Source organism: Nelusetta ayraudi, unplaced genomic scaffold (genome assembly GCF_046127955.1).
Source record: "Nelusetta ayraudi isolate G7.1 ecotype Tasmania unplaced genomic scaffold, CSIRO-AGI_Nayr_v1 ptg000005l, whole genome shotgun sequence".
Classification (NCBI taxonomy): Eukaryota; Metazoa; Chordata; class Actinopteri; order Tetraodontiformes; family Monacanthidae; genus Nelusetta; species Nelusetta ayraudi.
The window spans coordinates 4,841,640-4,864,395 of record NW_027466055.1 but is presented as its reverse complement, the minus strand read 5'-3'; the positions used below and the strand labels follow the sequence as shown (position 1 = coordinate 4,864,395).

At 47.1% G+C, this 22,756-nt stretch overlaps 1 protein-coding gene across 2 annotated transcripts in view; it reads left to right on the top strand.

Annotated features, from left to right (window-relative positions):
- nfatc3a (nuclear factor of activated T cells 3a) overlaps positions 1 to 22,756 on the top strand; it is a 52,503-nt gene that overhangs the window by 3,774 nt on the left and 25,973 nt on the right. The window contains exons 1-3 of one of the 2 annotated variants that reach the window (XM_076050603.1): positions 1,215 to 1,489; positions 6,908 to 8,087; positions 11,769 to 11,931. In XM_076050603.1, coding sequence (XP_075906718.1) covers positions 1,468 to 1,489; positions 6,908 to 8,087; positions 11,769 to 11,931 — 1,365 coding nt within the window. In that variant the 5' untranslated portion in view covers positions 1,215 to 1,467. Of the gene's footprint in view, positions 1 to 1,214; positions 1,490 to 6,907; positions 8,088 to 11,768; positions 11,932 to 22,756 lie in introns of those variants that run through there. The other variant, XM_076050595.1, reaches the window with a different exon arrangement.

The following is a 22,756-nucleotide window of genomic DNA, read 5'->3' as shown; positions in this document are numbered from 1 at the left end:
TCACAAAGATAGGGAAATCATGAAAAAAGTGAGGAGCCAATGAGGTCAAGTTTCTGCTGCCAGCTGAGGACATCGTTAACCCAGTTAACTCTAGAAATGTGATGCAGGGTTTCTGTGTGTTGGCGGCTATTGAATACATCTGTCTCCTTGGATCTGCCGTCTGCAGCTGCGTTTTTGCTAGATTTTTAGTTTTAAATAATAACAGCAGGTGTAAAAGCCGGTTTGTTTAGCAGAAGAGATGCTTTGTTAACATAACACACAGTAGTCGCGTCAAACAGTAAACACGCGTCAAACAGTACAATATATTATAGTACATTTTTGTGATTTCCATTTGAAATGGCAAGCGTGAATTAGAGCACACCACAACAAGTCATGGACCCTCCGTAGCGAATGCCTACCTTAGAGCGTTTGGAGTTTTTTACATAGTCACAAATGCCAATTATAGACGCGTCATTCCCCCTTGCGCGTGCTATTTTCAATGTTGATCAAAATAGCGGCACACGCTGTGCATCTGGTTTTAGTCAGGCTATTCTCTCCATTGTGATCATTGCAATGTCGCTGATAGGTGGGTTGTAATAAACGCATCGGTGAGCTGGGGTTATGTAGGTCACAATCTGCGGGCTCATTGGACTTTCGAAGGTGGTGTTCGCCATGGGGCCAGAATTGCCCTTTCTGGGTGGCAGAGTTGTAGGTGTCTGGCCGCCTGCCCAGATACGCCATGTGGGGTTCAGATGGCAGAGTGGAAACGAGAGGACAGGCGGCACACTGCTCTCTAGCTGATGGTGGAGGAAACATGAAGAGCGTTTGTTCACTCGTCTTCTGCCGAGGCCCCTTCTCTTGACTTTTACGTGCATGTTTTTTTACTCTTACCTCGCAAACCAAAAGAAGTGCACGCGCGTAGGTTTCTTTCCCCTTCATTTCAGTTGAGTTGAGATCATTATGGAGTCTCCACCGGGGCAGCTGAGTTCTCTCTTTCTTAAGTGCTCTCTGGCGATGTGAGGGGGACCACCGGTGACATCAGACAGCTTGATTTGGGGTTAATGAAATCTCCATATGCCGGCAGTCGCTGCAAGCACTCTGTGACGCGTCACCTTCAAGTTTGGTTGATTTCTTCTTTCAAAAAGTACCGTCTATCTAGTGGTGACATTTGAGACGACCTGCAGACACTTGAAGACGCACGTTGAGAAAGCAGGTTTTCTTTTTTTTTTGCCCTCCGTCCATGTTGTTGTCATTGCTCTAAATCTGCGAACCAAGAGCATGATCCCCTCGGCCCTTGTCGTGGGAAAGACTGAAATTACATCGCTCTCATGTCGGACTATTTTGAGCTCCCACAGAGAGTGACAGAGGGCAGGCAGCAGGTTTGAGCCACTCGTTTGTACTAAGCGCAGGAGACCCCTCTTGTCCCCGCTACCACTGCTGTTTGACAGGTCTTCACACTGCACCGGCGACTTTGCAGCCTGTCGAAGAATGCTGTGTACGACATCCCCAGGTGAGTGTGTTGGCACTCCCGACTCGATCCAGGTGTGTCTTGCATTTAGTCCAGACGCTTACGTTGAGGGGCAGGAGCTGCTGCCCAGACAGGCAGCTGGCATATCAGTACAAACTGGGCTGGTAACTCCCTGATATAAATTGGACCCACCTTTTAATGTCACGACTGCGTACAAGGCACAGGTTTGCGTTGTCGTCCGAACGTGTATTTTTATGCGTGTTAAGCTCTGCTTAAGCCCCTAGCGTGATGGCAGTTTCTCAGTTATATGTCTGAATGCACATATCTGATTTTTTCATGACATAAATAATTCATCATACATAAAATAACTGAATAAAAAAAGTTAAATTGAAAAAAACAACAACACATGAATCACTATTTAATTCTTTCACGCGAGGCATATATTTTATTTTGAAAGCAAAACGCTCTTTACAGATGAAGAAAAAATCTGATAAAACAAAGCAACAGGATAAATGATGAAACTGGATATTTTCTTGAAGGACATCAAGGATCCCTGATGAAAGTTAAAACACAACAACACACACTGCAGATCGTAGTATTCAGGTATGAAAAGCTTGTCACTCCACTGTGTCTGTGTCCCAAGAGAAAAAAAAGAAAAAAAGAAAAAAGAAAACCACACAGAAATGACACAGCCGTGCATGACATCCACATGTGGGACTGAATCACCATGTGGATGCCCCCAAACCTTACTATACTGAAGAGGTTCAAGCACTTGGCGTGATGAATGAGACTTTTGTTTCCTGGGGCGAGGCATGAGTAGCTATGTGTGGCATCTGTCTAGTTTAAATTTAGTGTAACTGAAGCTACCACTGGCTGCTCTGTATCAACATGTCAGAGGCTGCATTACAGCCCAGAGAAAGCTGTTGAACTCCTGCATCTGGCTGCATTCACCCCCCTACGCCACCCATCCTCCAATGCTCCTCGCATCGGTTCTCGTTCACGATGCCAAATTTTGCTCGAGCCGAAACACGGTTTGTGGATCTAGTTTGTAAACGGATCAGGGAACGTCAACAGCTGGTTTTAGGTGTTTGCCACGAGTTTCGCATGATGCGGCGAGCTGCCATCGTCTAATCGTCCCACCACGCAATTTCCCATCGTTCATTTCTTTTAAACATACATTCATTTTGTCGCCACCGCTTTGAGTGGAGCAAACTACCGGCAAACTGCATGTGTAGATGACACCAGAAGTTCAGTGAGGGCATTGTTGAGGTGAAAACAGAAGTGATGGACCCTCGGGGCACCTGGTTTGTTTTATCGTGTCGACTCACGATCCGGTCTTCTGGAGCGCAAACAGCACAAGGAGAGGAAATGGGTTCCTCCGGTTTGGCTGTTTGCATCCTCCCACCCTCCTCCCAATGAAACTGATTCTTTGTGGTTCTTTTTTTTTTTTTTTTTTTTTGCGATGAGGTGGTTTCAGAGGGCGGGGACGAGCACCCGCCGATGGGTGTCGAGCACCCTTCGTGATCTCACAAAGGGCCGAGAGAGCCGACTTCCAGAACTGCTGGTCGACTTCACTTACAGGCTGGTGACACAAATCACTTTTAGCAAAACAGTGGGAACGGGGATTTCACATATGGGGCCGTTCAGATGTGAGCCTTTGTTATTAATTTGTTGGATATTAGCCGACACACAGCGGACGCTGTGTTTACCGCGCTGAACACAGGACATACTTTTGCATCATGAAGCTCTTCAGGACACAATGTGTACGGCCTGTAGATTGTCTCGTTCCCTCTGCTGCACACTCACACACTCTGTCCCTCAAAAAAGCAAACTATCCTTCTGTCTTTTTCTGACGCGCTCTCCCTCTCCCTTTTGCTCCCTGTCTGCTGCACATGTGCAGTCCATTCTAACAGAATGTTTAAATGTCACCTCTGCTGGCAGAAGCTTCTGACAACTTCCTTGTTTCCAGTGATCCATAATGAAGTACAAGTGGAAACATACAGTAACCAGTACCGTTATATATGTATTTTGATATTTTACTTAATCTCTGACCATTTGTAGGTTCCTTTTTTGTCAAGGCGTCACCGTCAAGAGAACATTTTAAAGTACGAATTTGCTACGAGATCCTGTCAGCTTTAAATTAATTAACCCCAAAGGAAATTTGTGATGTGTTTGAGAGGGATCTGTGGTTGTTGCTGGGTATCCTGTTCAGGTGGCAATTTGGCACACTACGTTTATCCCATAATGCTATCTCGGCATGAGATTGTTAATTGGGAGCTTAATTTAGCTTCTGGCATATGCTAACATTGGCTTAGGCTCCATTGTTAAGCCTTTGCTGGCTGGTGAGTCTGCGATGACGGTGGAGGGAAGCTTTTTTTAATATAACCTTAACATAACAAAACGGGATGAAGGCCAGATTCATCTCAGATCTGTGCCTTTAATTTCCACTGCACCGTATGCACCTCAGTTTCCCTCTGCCCTCTTCTACCCTACTTACACGTTTGCTGCTCTTGCTCACGATCCCCTAGTTTTATACCACTGACACATACAGGGATCATCAGTAGCTTTGGCACTAACCCACTCATCCAGGTCCAAAGCCACAGGTGTAGGCCAATCCTCACAATGCATTTGTGCGTCACTGCTTCTGTGTTTAGAAATGCAGGCAAGCAGCCAGCCACAGAGTTCTTGGAAAACATAAAGGGAATGTTGTTTTTTTTTTTTGTTTTTTTTGTTTCGTGTTTTTTTTTGTTGTTTGTTTTTTAAACTTAACCTAGGATATTTTCGCTTTGTCGGCCCTTTGATGTGAGTTCTCCCTGAAATACCAGCAAATATCTATATTGGCCAATGTGAAATAAAAGTTCAGGTGTTTGGAGAAAACACTTTCAAATTGAATTAAAGAGATTTGCATATTACATTTGACAGCAGTGAAGTCATATACTGTGTAGGATGTGTTGAGCAAATTGAATTTTTATTCTCAATGTTTCATTTTGCAGGTCCACAAATTGAAAAGTTGTAATATAACTTACTAAGAATCCTACTAAAACATTTAACAAATAAACAAACCATTTCATTTTATGTCTTTAGAAAACAAACATTTTTGGGGGCATTTCCAGTATATGAAAGGTTTACTGTATTACAGTAGGTATATGCATGTATGCCACGGGGGCCTTTAGTGCCTTTTGTGTGGCCCACATTTCCCCAGGTCTGTTGGCCAGCAGACCTTGTAGGCTGCTGAAAGAGGAGACTGACCTGAAGACAAAGCCCTCTGTACACAGCTTGTAACTGGAGTCTCTCCTCAATCTGCTTCCCCACCAGAAAACACAACACTGTCTTAGGTTACCTGGGAGCACCAGGACCACATGGTGCTGGAACTGGTGGGTAACCTTAGACAAAAATACATATATCCAAAGGTGCACACACACACACACACACACACACACACACACACACACACACACACACACACACACACACACACACACTGTATATAGAAAAACACAGCAAGGCACAGAGCCAGAGCAGTGACCACTGGAACACAAAAACATAACTTTATCAACATGTACACTTATTTGCCACTTTCTAACACACTCACACACGTGGATACAGGCAGTGGTAGTCAGCCTGTTGTCGTCTCGAGGAGATACAAATCCTTCTCTTCCTCTGTAGTAAACTGGGCTTTCTCAGAATGTTGGCCTGTGTGTCACTGCATGCACAGGCGCTTTGTGCGCAGTGAAAGGAGGAAGAAAATCTCTCGGGATTATCCCCGGGGTGAGAATCCCCAGGAAGCGTCACGGTCAGCCAGAGTCCACTTTAGCGTTGTGCCAAGGTGCCAAGGTGGAGAGGCCACGTCTTGGATGCGTCAGGTGATTGCGGTGAAAAACACAACAGTCACCGCGGCGTGCAGGGAGAACGTTCATTCAACAATCAGCGCTACAGAGCTAGCGAGCTAAGGCTATTATTAGCTTTGGTACAGCAAAGCCTCTTAGAGATGTTTATTTAACCAGATTGGCTGTCTGATGTGCGGATGCTTGTGTCGCGCAACTGACACCAGGTTTCAGGATCACTGTAGGGGCTTTTGCGACCAAAGCCAGCGGTGTGACGTGCACCGCAGCCTCGCACGCTCTCTCTCGCTCCTTTTCTTCCCTCTCGTCCCCGAGGTTCTCCTACTTTCTATCCAAAGGTGACTGGCTATTGGTTCTGAGGAGGTTTGGGCTTGGTGGTGGTGGTGAGGGTTTCCCTGCATGCACCCCCTTTCGGCACACTTGAGGGTTTTGGGCAACAGGCTAATCTTATCTCAGGGCAAGTAGAGGGCTCTGGGCCAGGAAACAAGGCTGTCCTCTGCCCGACCCTGTTCTGTTGCAACCGCACCTCCCTACCTACCTTGAAGAGGGATTTTCTATAGTTAACACTCATTAACCGAGGAGCGTTCTTGTTCCGATAAATGCCAGCTCCCCCTCCCCCTTATTTCCCGCGCTGTATCCAGCCAGAGCTGCGATCATTGGAAAGGAGGCAGTTGACCATCTGTTTGTAGTCTGCCCTGCATCTGAGTGAAAAGTGACCAAAGCGAGAACCTGTGCCAGATTAATAGCTTACTGGTGTCAGTCATCTAAAGCACCCCGGCAGGTTTTTGAACAGTATTGTCCCTCCCTTCTCTGTCTGTCCAGTGCTGTCAGAGGATCCATGGCTGAGTCTTGTGACAGGCTGGCAGGGACAGCGTGAAGCCAAGCGACTATAAATAAAAACGCTTTCTGCCGCCGCCCTCTGTTGCTGCCGCTGGAAACGAGGGCACGATCTGAGCAGCTTTCCCATAAAGTAATTCAAGTCAAATTTGACAAAGATTCTGTAATTGCACTCGAAAGGAAAGAAAAAGACGTGTGTCCTGTGTTAAATGCAATTAAATATTTAATGTAGTGTAACATTTAGAGGAATTTGGGAAAATGTTTGATAAAAGTTTAACAAGTTTCAGCTTTGTGAATCCTGATCTCGACCTTGGAATTTTGACCTTTTCAAACAATGTCTTTATTTCTGTTGTAGCATATAATGTATTTAACTGCACTCAAAGCAGCCGCATCGCTCCTGATTCCTCTCGTGTCCAGTGGAGGTCCATCAATAACCTCTTTTCAAAGTACTACCACGTGTACAATAGGCTCTTGTCTATTTGTTTGTCTATTTGTTTTGTGTGCAGTTTCTGCCTGTGCTGAATGACCTTGGTATAAATAGCCTGCCAGCATGAGCCGTAATGACTGTCGACAGCATGTGCTGCCCGTGAATTTGTTTCCCGTATTGTGCTGTCTGTCGGTAAACCCTTTGGGACGACGCCTGTTTTTGCCGTTTGTTGCCCAGAAACAGAGGAAAGTGTTGTGTGTTTAGTGGGAAACCAACGCTAATAAGGCCCAATTTTCTTGTGATAGGTCATGTTGGCTATCACTGCCTTAATTTCATCTCCTCTTCTTTAACTAGATCTGGAGCCTGATGACAACAACACATCATTCTACATCCTGAATGTGGGCCAGCCCCAGTCTGTCCTCGCCAATAACCAATCCATCAGCCTCCCTCGCCATGGCATGCAGTCCCACTCCCAAGTTATCAGCACTTCCCCTCGCTTTCACTCGCACAAACCGGGGCCCGAGGCTCCGAGTTACGAGCCGCAAGACTCCAAGTACGGCACCTCCCCCATGCTGCCTTCAATTCCCGTGGAGACACCCAAGGCCTTCGAGTGTCCCAGTATCCAGATCACCTCTATCTCACCCAGCTGCCAGCAGGAAATGGATGCCGCCGAGGAGGACCTCCGAGCCAACGGCCCCGACAGAGACTACCACGGCGAAAGGCCTCTGTCCAGAGACCACCTGTACCTCCCGCTGGACCACTCGTACCGGGACTCGTCGCTCAGCCCGAGCCCGTGCAGCAGCCTCTCCTCGCGGAGCTGGTTCTCCGACGCCTCGTCGTGCGAGTCGTTCTCGCACGTCTACGACGACGTGGAGTCGGAGCTGAACGAGGCGGCGGCCCGATTCAACTTGGGTTCGCCGCTCACCTCGCCGGGCTGCGCCTCGCCCCAAACCAGCGGCGGAGTGTTGGACGAGCAGCCCCACTGGCAGCACCACCACCCGGCCTTCGTGCACCACCCGGTCAGCCTGTCCCCCCGCCAGTCGCCGTGCCACTCGCCACGCACCAGCGTCACCGACGAGAACTGGCTCAGCCCGCGCCCGCCTTCCAGGCCCTCCTCGCGTCCCACCTCGCCCTGCGGGAAGCGGCGCCACTCCAGCGCCGACATCTGCTACCCTGGTTCACTGTCCCCTCATCACTCTCCCACACCCACGCCGGGACCTTCGCCACGGGGCAGCGTGACCGAGGACACGTGGGTCGGCAGCCCCTCCGTAGGCATCTCGCCCTTCCAGTGCTGCTCGGCCGAGGCGGACATCCCGTCCAAGACGAGGAAGACGTCGCAGGACAGAACGTCTGTGCAGACGGGGAAAGGGGAGCTCGTTCTCGATGACCAAGGAAATATGTCTCCCAGTCTAGACTCTCCTTCAGATGAGGGCATGCACGGTCAGAAGAAGGACGGGCCTGGAGAGCAGTTCCTGTCCGTGCCCTCTCACTTCTCGTGGAATAAACCCAAGCCTGGTCACACTCCCATCTTCAGGTAATGTCATGATTTTTGACAAATACGGGCAGCAAGAAACTGTGCTTGAAGTGTTTTTTTTTTTATTTACATCCATTTAGACCCATATAAAGCAAGCGATTCAAGCCAAGATGTAGAAAACTGAGTGATTGAGGATGCGCGTGAAAGTTTGTGCCTTTTTAAGTGTCAGCATGGCTTTTTCAGCCTCTTAGAAAAACTCTCTGTTGCAATACATTTGTCCTTTTTACTTCCTGTTTGTGCTTCTGAAAGCCTTGGCAACAGTCATGACTGCAATATTAGCAGGAAATTAAGCTGTGCAAACTTGACGTACTCAAACCCTGCCTCTTTGATTTAAATCCAAAAGACATTTATTACACGGCCGCTTGGCAAGACAGCTGAGCCCAAAGAGGAATCCATAGGTCAAGGCTAAGCGATATCAATGAATATCTTTATAAAGGGTCAGAATCTGTCACAAAGGTTTAGTGCTCTTTGTAATAATGGGGCGAAGGACAATAGCAAGTACCGATCTTTGAGCTTTATATCAGAACTATAAATCAAGTTGATTTACACCGTTAACTTTTATACAATTCATTATCATGCGAACAAACACACACACACACACACACACACACACACACACACACACACACACACACACACACACACACACACACACCAGACACATAAGCAGCGCGTACTCCTCAAGGACGATGGTTGTAATCAGTCTGTCAAGATGGAGTTTTTGAAGGAGAGGACTTGCCAATGTGTGCAGCAGATGAAGATATGGCCTTGTTTGTGTGAACTGGCCCCTTGCACTGTAAATCAGCAGAGGGCACATATGGCAAGGGGTCTACCACACACATGCACTCACACATGTGCACACATGCCTGTTGAGATGAACCTGCACAGAGCGCTCTGCAGACAGACAGACTGTCAGCGCAGAGACAGAGGAGCTTTGTGAGGCTGTGATGGCTTGTCACTGGATCAGTCATACGTCCAAATACCCCGTCTGAGAATGTTACCAAATAATGTCTCAACTCCTTCAGATCGTACATAAACAAAGCATCACATAGGCATCTGCCAATGTCCGTTTTGCAGACGTCGACGCTGAATGTGCTGCTATTTCTGCTCTTTTCTTTTGCCTTTACAAGTTGTTTCTAGCTGGGTCAAAAATGTAAATCTTCAAATTTGATTGAGACAGCAGGGAGTCCTGTGGCAGATGCATCTTGAGATAAAAGTTTCAGCTTGGCTGCACGTTGAATTGTAGCGTGTTGATGTTGAAACCAACTATTGTCAAGTATTATAGTCACTACATTGCGATGCAGCCCCATTATCTCCCCATCGGTTATTGCCAAAAAAGTCAATTGTGAACAGTGAAGAGAATTGTTTGGTGTTTTTTTAAAAATATAGTTACAGTTCTCAAGGTAGGGCCCACAGCCTCGGATGGATAATGGATAATTTTGTGAATTCCATCAGTAACATTGTGAAACGACAGGAGAGTAAAAAAAAAAAAAATGTTTTTGTTTATACCGTGAGTGTTAACGTACGAGATCAAGAAAAAAAAATACGCACACAAAACACTCACAGGCAGTTTACTCGCACATACACAGCCAAATAACAACAATTCCTTGGGCAGGAGTTTATACAAATGTCTTGGATGCTGCTGCTGTCTCTCTCTCACACACACAGACACACAGACACACAGACACACAGACACACACACACACACAAGCCAAATTAATTGGTTAACTGGATTAAAAAAAGGGTAAGTTGTGTGTAGAGAAGACAAAGCAGTTGATTTGATAACTATTAATCCAGGAACCGTGGACACATAAGGTGTCTTGACACCTTAATGCGATGTCTCAAAGCTCGTGTTTCTACCGTGCTCCTTGGCAGCCAGGCCATGCAAGGTAGCACTTCCTGATTGGTTATGTCATGGTTTTCAGAGGGGAAGACATAAGGGAAGAATGCCCCTGTTAGACGTTTGTATGCGTCTCTTGCGTAGGAGGAAACTCTTCAGAATGTAGCTCGTTTCGATTTGCAACCTCAAAGCAGCGTTAACTCTGCAGAATGCAGTCAGTTGGTGCTCGATGAGGTCAAGTGGCCTCATGATTTTCACCGCTTAGCATCTGTTGCACGTTTAAGACTCGTGTTTGAAACACGAGCCGTCTATTCACACCACAGGTAGAGAAAAGAAAAGCTCGTGCCACCGTGCAGCTTGGCAGGAACAGCTCATGAGGGCCAACATTTAGAAACAGGTTCGGACAGTGACAACAAAAAAACCCGGAGCTGCTGACTGTTCATGGTCTCTGCACAGTGCAAACAGTTGCCAAACACCAGCAAGCAAGCCTAAGTGTGTGCAGGTAGAGGCACACAACAATGTCATCCATGCTCATTTGGTATGACCTGCAGCAGGTGCCAGGAATTGTTTATCGTTCATTATTTTCAGCATTAAGATTTTTTATAAAGGTACAGGGTTGTATGAAGGTGGATGTGATATATATAATAATAATAATAAATAAATGTTTGTTGATCAGTTGTTTCAAACAGCAGAATGTTAAAATTAAGTTAGCAAGACCATTTAAAGTGCGCTTTCACTGAAAAAAATATGTATGTTGAGTTGAACTGAATGCAGCAAGAATTTACAAACAATCACTCATTAAAAAAACGTAATCTAAATGCTAATGAAGGACGCTCTTGAATGTAGTAATTAATCGCTCCTAGTCGGCAACATTATATACTATGTATGCATAAATGCAGTGTGTACACAGTGCAACAATGTTAATAACCTATACTAATGCACTTGAATGGAGAGGCTCAGCTGCTGTGTGGAGAAAACTATTGGCTGTTTAATTTTCGAGTGCAGCTGTTCAAATATGATTGTGGCCTAAAAAGATAAAAAAAAAAAAAAAAAAAAAGCAGGGAAAAACACACAGCACCGGCCTCCGTGTAGCTCTGTATGTAAAAATAACACACACTCACTGACACAACTGACACACACACGTGTGCCCACCGGCGGACACACCCCTTCTGTAGCACCCTCCCCCACCACCTCTCCCCCACAAAACTGTCTCATATGGCACCACTGCCGCTTTCATCATACCGTCCGAAGAACTGCAAAGTGATACATTTTAAGGTTACTCGGAAAGTTACTGCTAGTCCAAAACCCTCAATAACCTCATCAGCATTCAGAGTTTTACACCTGTGGGCGGCCACTCAGTTCTTTCTGCTCACCTTAGGTGTTCTGTGTTACCCGTGTTACGATAAAATACAATATATGGTAAATAAAGTCCACTTATATAGCGCTTTCCAGCACCTTACCGGTACCCCAAAGCGCTTTAAAATGGCCTCTCAAACATTTCTCTGTGATGGTGTATTCATTTTTTTTTTTTTTTTTTTTTTGGAACACATCTTTATTTTCATTTAAACATAAATCACATCAGAAATGCCAATTTTTTTTGCCATAAATAAAAATACAATTACAAAGTTCTGAAAAAGGAGGGAGCACTAACAATTGCAATCAAATAAAAAATACATGAAAATACAATAGCACACACGTATATGTGTATTTTTTTTATACAGACAACCAAGGCACCGTGACAAATTCAATCATCATTCTGTGGTTTAGGACGTGTCCTCCAGAAAACATTAGGCAGGAGCTTATTTTTGTTTTGTTTTTGTTTTTTGTTTTTCTTCCTCCAGGACCACCTCACTGCCGCCCCTGGACTGGCCGCTGCCGAGCCAGTTTGGCCAGTATGAGCTGAAGATAGAGCTGCAACCCAAAGCCCACCACCGAGCTCACTACGAAACCGAGGGCAGCCGAGGGGCCGTCAAAGCGTCTTCAGGAGGGCACCCCGTTGTCAAGGTATCCATCTCTCAAATCCTCGGCTGTTTCTCTGCAGAGTTTACCGGAGTGTAAATCAACTCGTCAAACTTTATTTTTGCATAAATCCAAGGGCTCTGATGTTTCTGCCAACGCAAGGTCTCACAGTCTGTGGTAACACAATCGCCACCTTGCATTAGTCAAATGAACCACAAGCAGCCAAGATGTCAAGTGATGTTGTCAGCTGACCTGTTGATTCAGGAAGAACCATCCGGGAGGCACATCAGAGCGCTAACCACGCTGTAGGCCAGCCAGGCAGGTGGTCATCCGATAGCACCTGTGAGAGACTGGGCTCTCGGGCAATGACTGTAGATAGAGAGATTACAGACAGGGCAAGAGCAGAAGGTTTCAGGCCCATGAATATTTCAACAGCGTAGTGACAACTGTCCTTTGTGTTCGTCATCCGGGGAGGGAGTTCAGGCCGCGTCGTGGCCACTGCGCTTTCAGTCAGCTCTCCAGCAAACTCTGTAGCGCACACACCTGAGCCTCCGAGTCCTCCGAGTCTCTTCACTGAGCCTATTAGCTCGAAAAGTGCCACAAAACCACTAGGGGCTCTGTAGACTTCATCATTATCTATTAGTGATCGCATTTGGGCAACATACTTGGTTTTGCGCCATATGCAAAAGTTCTAAAAAAATCAACAGTGGTAAATATCTATGAATATAGATGTCCTACGTATTACTGCCATTTGCAAGCAGCCCGCACCCCCACTGCCTCCCCATACACCTAACAATGCCGACTTCCTCCACGGCAATCATTAACCACCTCAGCCTCAGTTAGACCAAGATTCTATCGCGCCATATGTGACAATGCATAATTCAGTTGTCCAACGTTTCTCGCCAAACATTGCTAGACTTGCCCCCATTCCACATCCCCAAGGGGAACCACTTACCCAATCACTTTCCTCGCAGAGGACCACAGAGTAGATATCTTGGGTCACATGAGGCAATTTCAAAGTTGATTCCGACGCCCGGTGATTTCTAAGCCTCACCTATCACGCAAAAAAAAAAATCTGAATGGTCGGTACCTTGAACACTGGTAGCTTAAAACACAAAAACAAAAAAGGCTGTAATATTTTGTACACATCTAGTTGAAGCTGGCTGAAGTTTTGCATTGCCTTTTTTTTTCTTTCATAAAGTCATTTCTGCCTCAGTGTGATGATGTTATACCGTTAGCTGACAGCACAGAAGATCCCCTGCGAGTTGTGACAAGCGGTTGTTTCCATTTTGCGTGTGGGTTGAGAAGCGCTATGGTAGAGTCGGGCCTCAGGATGTGTATGTATAGCACGGGTTAGGTCACGATACGAGGTCGTCATCACTCAACACGGCTTCGAGAGATATTCCCTCCTTTTCACCCTCGTGGAGGAAGCTTTCTTATCTAGTCGCAAACACCGAGAAGTTCTGCAGAATGTGACAAACAAATCAAATGCAAAGGTTTTTTTTTTCTTTTCCGACACACAGTGACATTATGGTCGTGGATTTTGAATATCTGTGTGTGACGCTGCTGTGTAGGAGGGTTGCTGGTAGAATGTCTCGTCCAGCAGGTCTGACAGCCGCTCTTTGTTTGCTAAACACGGTTCCTCTATTGTCTGCTCCCCCTTGCGCCTGTTTTGATGCGCAGGGCCTGCAAGCGCCAACGCTCACGTAATGATCAATTTGTCTTGTGATGCCATCGCTGTTTTTATAACAACCACACAAAATAATGACACACAAAGACAAACACAGACCATCTTTAAGGACATCAGAAAACATTGCCTGGTGTCACGACCTCAGACCTTCAGTCTTTCCATTACATTGACTACAAGACGGTGACTAATTTATTTATTATTTATTTATTGAACTAATGGTTTATTAAACCTTGCTTGTCCCTGCCTCTCTGCAACACTTTAGTTTCCCAATTTGGGTTCGAGAAGACTTCCGTGTCACGGATGGAGTAGCTGCGCCCAAGCTCCTGCAACATTTTGATAAAACTTAACAGTTAACACAAACGTTTCACTTGCAACACGGCATTTGTCGTACCTATTCGCTCAAGTCACTTCTACTACCAACCAGAGATCAAATGGCGTCAAAGTTGGCCAAAAAGACGGATTAAAGGACAACGAGTTGGCAACTGGCCGCTCTGACCAAGCTACTAGAAGAGCATAGAGCAGCCCTCTCCGCCGAGTTTAAATTGGCCTTAACTTCCCTTGAAACTAAGCTGGACTGTGTCCAAACAACCATGTCTGACCACAGACAAGATTGAAGACAATGCGAACCAAGTCAGTGACCGTGCACGGGAGCTGGAAGCTAAATACACTGCTCAGGAAGATGGTTTCACCCTTTTGGGTTCAATAGAGTACATCTATTCTATCTGTCTATTCAATTTCAGCCACCATGGTTTTTCAACATCCACCCTGGATCAATGTATTTCGATGAACAGATTTCAGTAGCTGCTCTCATAATGTACAGGTGAATAGCAGCGCTTCAGGGAAGCTCTTCACAGCTGTTCTATCCCTTCAGCATTCTGTTTTAATCTATTCTGACCGCTTCTCCCGGTTGCTCTCTGCTGCTGGTGCTCTCCCTCCCCACCCGCCTGCCCGCTCGCCCGCACGGCCGCACGCCTGGTCCCCTCTGCCCCTATCCACAGATCGCACGACCGATTTGCACGTCAGCAACTTCTGCTTGGCCTCCACCAAAGTGTTCGATCCGAGGACCTCACTTAACCATCCCAGCGGTAGTAGCGACGGGCGGTGTGGACAAAGGGCAGTGACTTAATCAAGGCCAGCTTATGACCCTCGCTTACTGGGAACTCCTCGTTCGTGGGAAATAATTGCCAATCCACAATCCCTGTCACGAGTGGAGTGCAAGCAGAGGATAGAAGAGGGTGCACCGAGAGGCGGGCAGAGCTCCAGTCAGGGAGCCGCGGAAAAGGGTGGGCAGAAAGGAGTGAGAGAGAGAGAGAGAGAGAGGGAGGGAGGGAGGGAGGGAGAGACATTTAACATTATCAGTAACAATACACTATTTGTATCGAGGCTGAGCATTGTGTTTTAGTTATTTTTGGTATCATCTTTGCCAATATGGTTAGCTCACCAACCTCATGTTGGATAAACTCAGGAATTGAAGTGTCACATTTTGATGCTTAAAATTCAACAGTTTGATGCATTTCAATCAAATGTATACTATTTTCCCCCCCAGAGGGTCTGAGTCCACCCACCTTAGTCTCCAGAAATAACTATTATTAGTATTAAACACTGATCTTTACTCACTCATTCATTACGCTGAACAGTATTCTTGTACCTCGCTACCTATACGAACACACGTTGTCAGTAGGCGACTGGTTTTACAGAGTATTACAAAGCCCACTTGTTCAAACTGTTTGGTTAAGGTGCTGCTGCTACTGCTGCTGCTGCTGCTGCTGCTGCTGCACAAGTTTGTTGTCTCTGTCATTGGATGAACTTTGTGGGTTTGAACTCAGGGGAGATAGAGTTCGCCCTCGCCGTGGACGCACTCCAGATTTCTCACACTGTGGACAGTTTGATGTCTCGGTTGAAAGGCAGATTCAGGTCAGTTATTTCTAACTAGCAGTTTTTTTTTTATTGTTTTTTTGCCCCACACACCAAATGCAGGATCATTTTAGCAAACATGAGGCGTTTTCATAAAGCTAAATAAGCTGCTGTGTTTTAATGAGGTACTTTTTCGAATGAAGTGGCCCCTGAAGCCCATAGTAATACTGCGGAAATCTTGACATTTAACTGAAGTCTTAATCGATCAACATTTTGTTGAGCTTTTATTTATCCATCATTCATTTCCGGCTCTATTTTGTTTTTCCTTTTTCACTTCCACTTGTGGTCATTGAACATTGTGGAAATGTTGAAAATCGTTTTCTGTACATTGAAAAAAAAAATAAAAAATTCAAGTTGGAGAGCGCGAGTTGTAGATGGGCTCTCAGAATGTCGCTGCCTCGTCTAGCACCTGATCTTTTTTAAAATACTCGCACTATTGTTGGCTGGCCTCGCCTGAAGCCTGGCTGACTGGCTCTTTTAGCCATTCCTCTGGGGCTAGCCGCAGACCATAATCAGTGCACCTGTTGCTAGGAGACGTCTAAGTCCAAAGCCTCTCCGGCTGGCTGAGGTATCCTTGTGCGTATTTAACCAGCTTAATTGAGTGCTGCTGCACCCACACAAATGTAAGGAGCCCCTCTGGTATTACCTGCTGCTTTGCGGGCCCGAGGCAGACGCACAAGCAGAGTGCCGGGGCCCGTCGGACACGGCGTCACCACACCGCAAGGGGCGCGCAACCAAAGGAGCGCGCACACACGCACACACACACACACACGCACACACACACACACACACACACACACACACACACACACACACACAAAAGTGCGAGGGAGCACAAATCAAACGGAGGCGAAAAAAGGGGAGACTTTCCAAGATGCTTCTGGCTTGATTGCCATAAATCATTTCAATCTCAGTCTTTGCGTGCACGCCGCTCTTCTCCTGTTCCTGCAGCTCACCTTGATCTTCTCAGGAGCCGCCTGTGTCAGAAACCGGCTGCTCCTGCTCTGCCAAACGCTCCGCAACCGCAGTGAAACATGTGTCCCGACACGTCTCTCACTCCTCTCTCTCTGTCTCTCTCTCTCTCACTCTGTCACACTCTCTCTCTTTCACTCCGTCCCGCTTCGCCGACTCTCTTAATAGACGGGCCGCCATCATGGCTCGACCCGAGCCGTGCGCTCGGCGCTGTGTGAACCGCCGGTGTCGGCCTGCCCGCGGCTGTGTTTGATGTAAACATGTTGGGAGCTCGGCTCTCATTTGTTGTAATCTGGCCCCGTGCGCAGCAGGGTAACGCACTCTAAGAGGGGCGAGAGAGAGAGACGTTGTGTGTGTGTGTGTGTGTGTGTGTGTGTGTGTGTGTGTGTGTGTGTGTGTGTGTGTGTGTGTGTGTGTGTGTGTGCGTGCGTGCGTGCGAGGGAAAGAGTGAGAGAGAGAGAGAGAGAGCGAGAGAGAGGGAGGATAAAATCGGGAATGAATGGAGTTGAGGTCGGATCAGTCAAGCAAAGCCATATACAGTCCTAATGCAGTGTACAGTGTCCTGGTGTGTGTGTGTGTGTGTAGGGGGTGGCTGTATCTGTTTGTATGTGTTTGCGTGTGTGTGTGTGTGTGTGTGTGTGTGTGTGTGTGTGTGTGTGTGCATGTATTGAGCTTGTTTAAACAAACAGTCAACTGCCCCCTGGCACTCTCTGCCCTCTCTAGTGTGCTGGGCAAACACCAAGCTTGTGCGAACCGCAGTGTGTGTGTGTGTGTGTGTGTGTGTGTGTGTGTGCGTGTGTGTGTGCGTGCGTGCGTGCATGTGAGTGAGTGTGTGTTTGTGTGTGTCCATAGATCACGGCGAGCGGTGCCGCGGCATTACAGTAGCAAACTACTGCCAGATAGCGCTGGCCTTCTTGTGACCTTGACCGCCATTGCTCCCATTTTATTTTACATCTGTTGCACACACAATCTGTCTCGCACACGTGCACGCGCGCACACACACACACACACATACACACACACACACACACACGCCAGAAACTAGAGTTTACACGCACACACACACAGACATATCACAACAATTCCTTGGGCAGCAGTTTATGCGAATGTAGGGGATGTAGCTGCTAGTGCGTGCGCGCGCATGCACACACACACACACACACACACACACACACACACACAGAGTCATGCTCCTGCATACGCACAAAGAGTCTCACCATGACAACAGGGGAGCAACACAGGGAAACAACTTGGCAGAGTCAGGCGCTATAAGAAAGTGTCGAGTTACGGCGGAGCGCCGGCCAGAGCTGATGTAGGTGAGAGGCGACAGGGACACAGAGGAGAGAGGGATGAGAGGAATACAGGGGAAGAGATGAGAGAGGAGGTGGGAGAGGGGTGGTGAGAGAGAGAGGCGGTAATTAAAAGTGAAGAACTGATAAAATAGGAAGAAATATTACTTAGTAGCAGCATGCAGGTGGCTGGCCATCCTTATTTTTACTTTGCTCACATAAATAATATCTCCTCATCGGAAATGTCTCCACTCCACCTGTTTTATTTTGTTTTTAAAGGCACCGCGATGACTGTGTAGTCATTTGTAATCTAGCAAAAGAACGGTGTACGCAGTGTTAGTTGTTTTTTTTTGCCAGCCGCAGTGCCGGAATAAAACAACATGAATAAAATAAGACATGATGGGACAACATGGCTGCCTCCTTACAAGTGGCTCCACTCCTTGTACCCATTACCGCTTGTTATCAGTCAATAAAAGATACGCAAGTTATTTATCCACTAGATCCCTGTTGTATGTTTCACTTCGGTCCTTTTAAAATACATGCGGGCTGGAGGCGTAGCGCCAGATCCCCCCCCCCCCACCTCCCCCTCCGCCCGCTTAGCCGCGTTACGGGATCAGCGGCGCAAACAAAGACCCAAAATAAGTGGGGACTTTATTTACTGGTGGGGATGTAACCGTATCCTGTGGTTTTATTTTAGGGGGACAGAGTTCCTCCTCCGCCCGGACCTGTCGCAGCCTCGCAGTGAGCTACAGGCTTCCGCGAGCGCGCGGCCAATGGCGACATGTGACTGGGTTTTTAATGTCAGCTGCGCGCTTCAGTACGAGATCCCTCCCACCGCCAGCCCGGCGGATGCCTCGCTCAGCCCGCCGGGCGGACCGGCGGCGGCCGAGTTCACTCTGGGTAGACGGAAAGGTGAGGAGTTAAAAGTGCGGAGACCACCCTCCCGTGGCATTTCACACTTGGAGCACAGATTTCAGGGGAGGTGGAGGGGCGACTCAGGAATGCCAAACCAGTCAAGGGTGTGTGTGTGTCTGTGTGTGTGTGTGTGTGTGTGTGTGTGTGTGTGTGCCGTCGAGAGAGCCTCCCACCGTCTGGCAATATCCGTGTGCGCTTGTTTGAGGCGCCCCGCTTGTTAGCAGGTGGCGCTTAACCCACTTTCTGGGTTGAAGGTGCAAAAGAGCCCCTGAAGTGCAATCGAGCCGCTATTGCAGGCGTTTCTGTTTACTGTGCATTGCTAATTAGGTTTATTCGCACCCTGTTCAAATCGCCGGTCTTCCTTTCCCACACCGTGGAGGCTCCACTCGCCCGGTCCTTTGGTTTTACAGTGTTTCGTGCGCTGGGTGTTCGTGCGTGAGTTTTGTTTTTTCGCTGTCCTCCTTTTTCTTCTTCTGCCCCTTTGAATGGTGTAGATCAGGCATGGAAAAACTATGGCCCTGGGCCCATATGCGGCCAATTAAGCTTTTTAATCCGGCCCGCCTAACTTGAATAGTCAGTAAGTCATAAAATTTGTATTTCATCCATTTTTTCCCCGTGTTTTAAGAGTCATTTCAATAAAGAGCTAAACACTGTGGGGCTTCAAAGGCAGAGATTTTGTTGTCACCCTTTTGTTCATTTCCAGTAGACATTAAAAGCACATGTTTTCTGCATAACCTATGATATATTTTCTCCTCCTATGAGGTGGGTCACCAAAACACTGCATCCATCTGCTCCTGCTCCGGCCCCTTCAAATTATAGAACCCACTGTGGCCCCACCAGTGAGAAGGTTTGCCCAGCACTGATGTATTGATGAAACAGGCAACAACTGTGGTTTGATGAACAGCTGGGAGTTTGTCAGAGGGACTGATTCAGTCCAACTGCGTGGCATGTTTGTGTTTGACTGGGAGGGTTCCGATTCTCTCTCTCTCTCTCTCTCTCTCTCTCTCTCTCTCTCTCCCTGTCTCTCTCTCTTTTCTCTCACTCTCTCACCCTCTCTCTCTCTCTGTGGACCTCTAATCAAGTTTTCCTACTTGATTATTTGATTTGGAAGACCTCCTGACCTGGCGAGTGTGCTTGTCAACACACTGTCTCCACACTGAGTCCCTCGTGAAAAGAGAGAGATGTGGAGCGATAGAGGCGACAGACAGACAGACAAGACAGACGGCGGCGGCAGGCTGAGGAAGAGAAGGAAACGCAAACAAATAGAGTTGTAAATAGAGAAGGAATGACGGAGCACTGATCCCTTTGACACAAAAACTCTGAAAGTTGCTTGAGGTGGCCCTCTTTTCTTTTTCTTTTTTCTTCTTTCCACGTCTGAGTCCACGTGTTTCCTTTCTCACAGATACATACCTCCAGACGCTGTTAACTCATTTTATGCTGTCTGGAACACACATGGCGCTGCGAATAAACATGCCCTGATTTATGGACACACACATGTAAAGGCCCCGTCCTGCCTATGCTCACTTCCACGGCGCACAGACGTGATCATAAAAACAAAGGCGACGCAAAACCGCGAGACGGTCGACTCCTTTGAGTCGTCGCCGCGCCTTTGAATCCATCATAATGGCATCATTTACAGCCGTGAATCCATCTCAGACCAGGAGGCACAATTACCTGCTAGCTTGTTAGCAGCAGGAGTTTTGACTTTCATGTGGCTCTTCAGATGTGATGTGGTTTTTCATAGATGACTGCATTAGCTCTGCGCCGGCGAAACTTTTTGTGCTGAAAAAGAAGCAAAAAAAAAAAAAAGGTGCGCCGCGTTCAGTTTGTCCCAGTTTGATGGAGGTTGAAGAAGTGAAAAATGACATAATTGTCTTTCTGTTAAAGTACAGAGTGTGAGCGTGCGCACGCACGATCTTCGGTGTTCTTGCAGACGCACACACACACACACACGCGCACGCGCACACACGCAGAAAGAATGCGAGTTTCCGATTTGTTCTGTAAGTCAGTCCAATTCGAACATGCCTTAATTTATGAGCAGTTAAACTGCACTGGAGGATGTGGTGAAGAATGAAGCATCAACATAGCCCGGGGGTGGGGAGTTTTTGTTTCCTTAAAACAGATCTCGCTTGTTGCATTTTCACCTTTTAAAAGCCTTTAAGAGAAAAAAACAAACAAAACTTGCCTATGCAATAGCGCTTCGCTAGCGGTCGAACATTCGTGGTTAAATAGCGCAACACCTTTGCAAAGAAGGGTAATTAAGAGAGTTGCGTGTTTTCTAATTTCCAAACTAAATTACAAGCAAAGGCTTCTTCAAGCCCCGGCAGACAAGTGAGACAAAACAAAAGCTCGAAGCGCTGGGCTGACCTGTCTGAACTAGACTGCTGTGTCACTTCTCACTTTTAGCTGCCAGCCTGGACCTGCACCTTTCAGCCCAGATGTGTTTATAGCCTTTGGCCTCTTCGCTTCTAATTGGGGTTAGACTGTGCGCCGGCCGCGGTAGAGCTCAGCTTCAGCACTGTTGTTGCTTTCAGTCTGAGACACTCTCAATATCTGGGCATGTCGGAAGAAGTCAGTGTGTGTGTGTGTGTGTGTGTGTGTGTGCAAACAATTTCATGTCTTTTTTTTTTTTTTTTTTATTTTTTACCAGAAATAGAACCTTCCCCGCGTCCTGCAACCTACCCATGAAAGCGGTGCACTTTCACCATATTTAGGCGCTTATCTCTGCACCTCTTTGTACACTTGACCAATCCCATTCAAAGTGGTCCGCTCTGCCTCGACCTCCCCGTTAACCTGCAGTAGAGGGCAGCAGGATTTTCACGCTGCTGCTCCTCAGCAGTGCCCCTACACGGTGCAAACTACGGCCCGGGGGCCATATGTGGCCAATTATGCTTTTTAATCCACCAAACTTGTAAAAAGTAAGTCATAAAATAGCTGTATTCCATCCATTTTTCAGTGTTTTAAGAGTCAACCCAACCCAGTTCAATTGAGCTCAATACCGTGGGGCTTCAAAGGCAGATATTTTGTTGTAACGCTTCGTTTGTTTTCAGTTGACATTTAAGCATGTGTTTTCTACATACAGTTTCCCATGATATATTTCTCCTCCTATGTGGTGGGTGTCACCAAAACACTCCATCCATCTGCTGCTGCTCCGACCCCCTCTGTCACATTTTAGAACCCATTGTGGCCCCACCAGTCAAAAGGTTTGCTCACCCCTGCCCTGGGGTCTCCACTGTTTCCTCAGGAGAAAAGAGAATGAGGGAAAATTACAGGGGCGTTAAAATACCTCTACTGATTTTGTTTTTCTTTCACTTTTTTGATTTCCGGGATGCGTTATTACCCTCTATGTGGCCGCTCGCTGTGGAACAAAACACGAGGGATCTCGGACCGGACACGCGTCCCCACTTTTCCACCCGCCACATTTTCTTTTTGCACCAAACATTGACACAGCGGCGTGTGACGCAAACCTGCGCGTAGGCGGGCCGGGGTCAGTAGCCAGCTGTGGTGGGGTTGGAACTCTGCTGCTGCACTTCCTTGGATGAAATAGCACTGAACGGCCTTGTTCTTTTTCACTTTCACCCCGATGTGCTGCTGCCCTCTGGGCCGGGACGGCGGTCTGGGACTGGGAGCGGGGGAGGGGTACAGCGGGAGCGTGTATGTTCAGAAAGGAGTTTTCCACCGCGCTCGTCACGCAGTCGGCCAAACGCAACATTACAGGAGGAGCAGTGACTGAGCGACCTTTGTTTTTTTTTTCTGGTCTCCGTTTGGAGAGAAAAAAAGCCGCCTGCTCTCTTTTTCCCCCCCTGGTCTCTACCCAACACGCTGCTTGTTGACTTCACTGCTCTTTTCACCTGTTTTGTTTTAGGGAACAAGGGACACTGCGCTGGGTAGCAGAGCGGTTCTTATAGAAGACTGTATGAATAACGAGTTTGTTAAATGTTCCACAATGAGACATATGCCGAATCTTTCCTTTGAATTCATAGTTTTTATTTGTATTTTCATTTTTAGAATATATTAGATTAGATTTGAGATTTATTGCCTTTTGTACAAGTTAAAAAATGGTTAGAACAGGTACATTGGAATTCTTGTG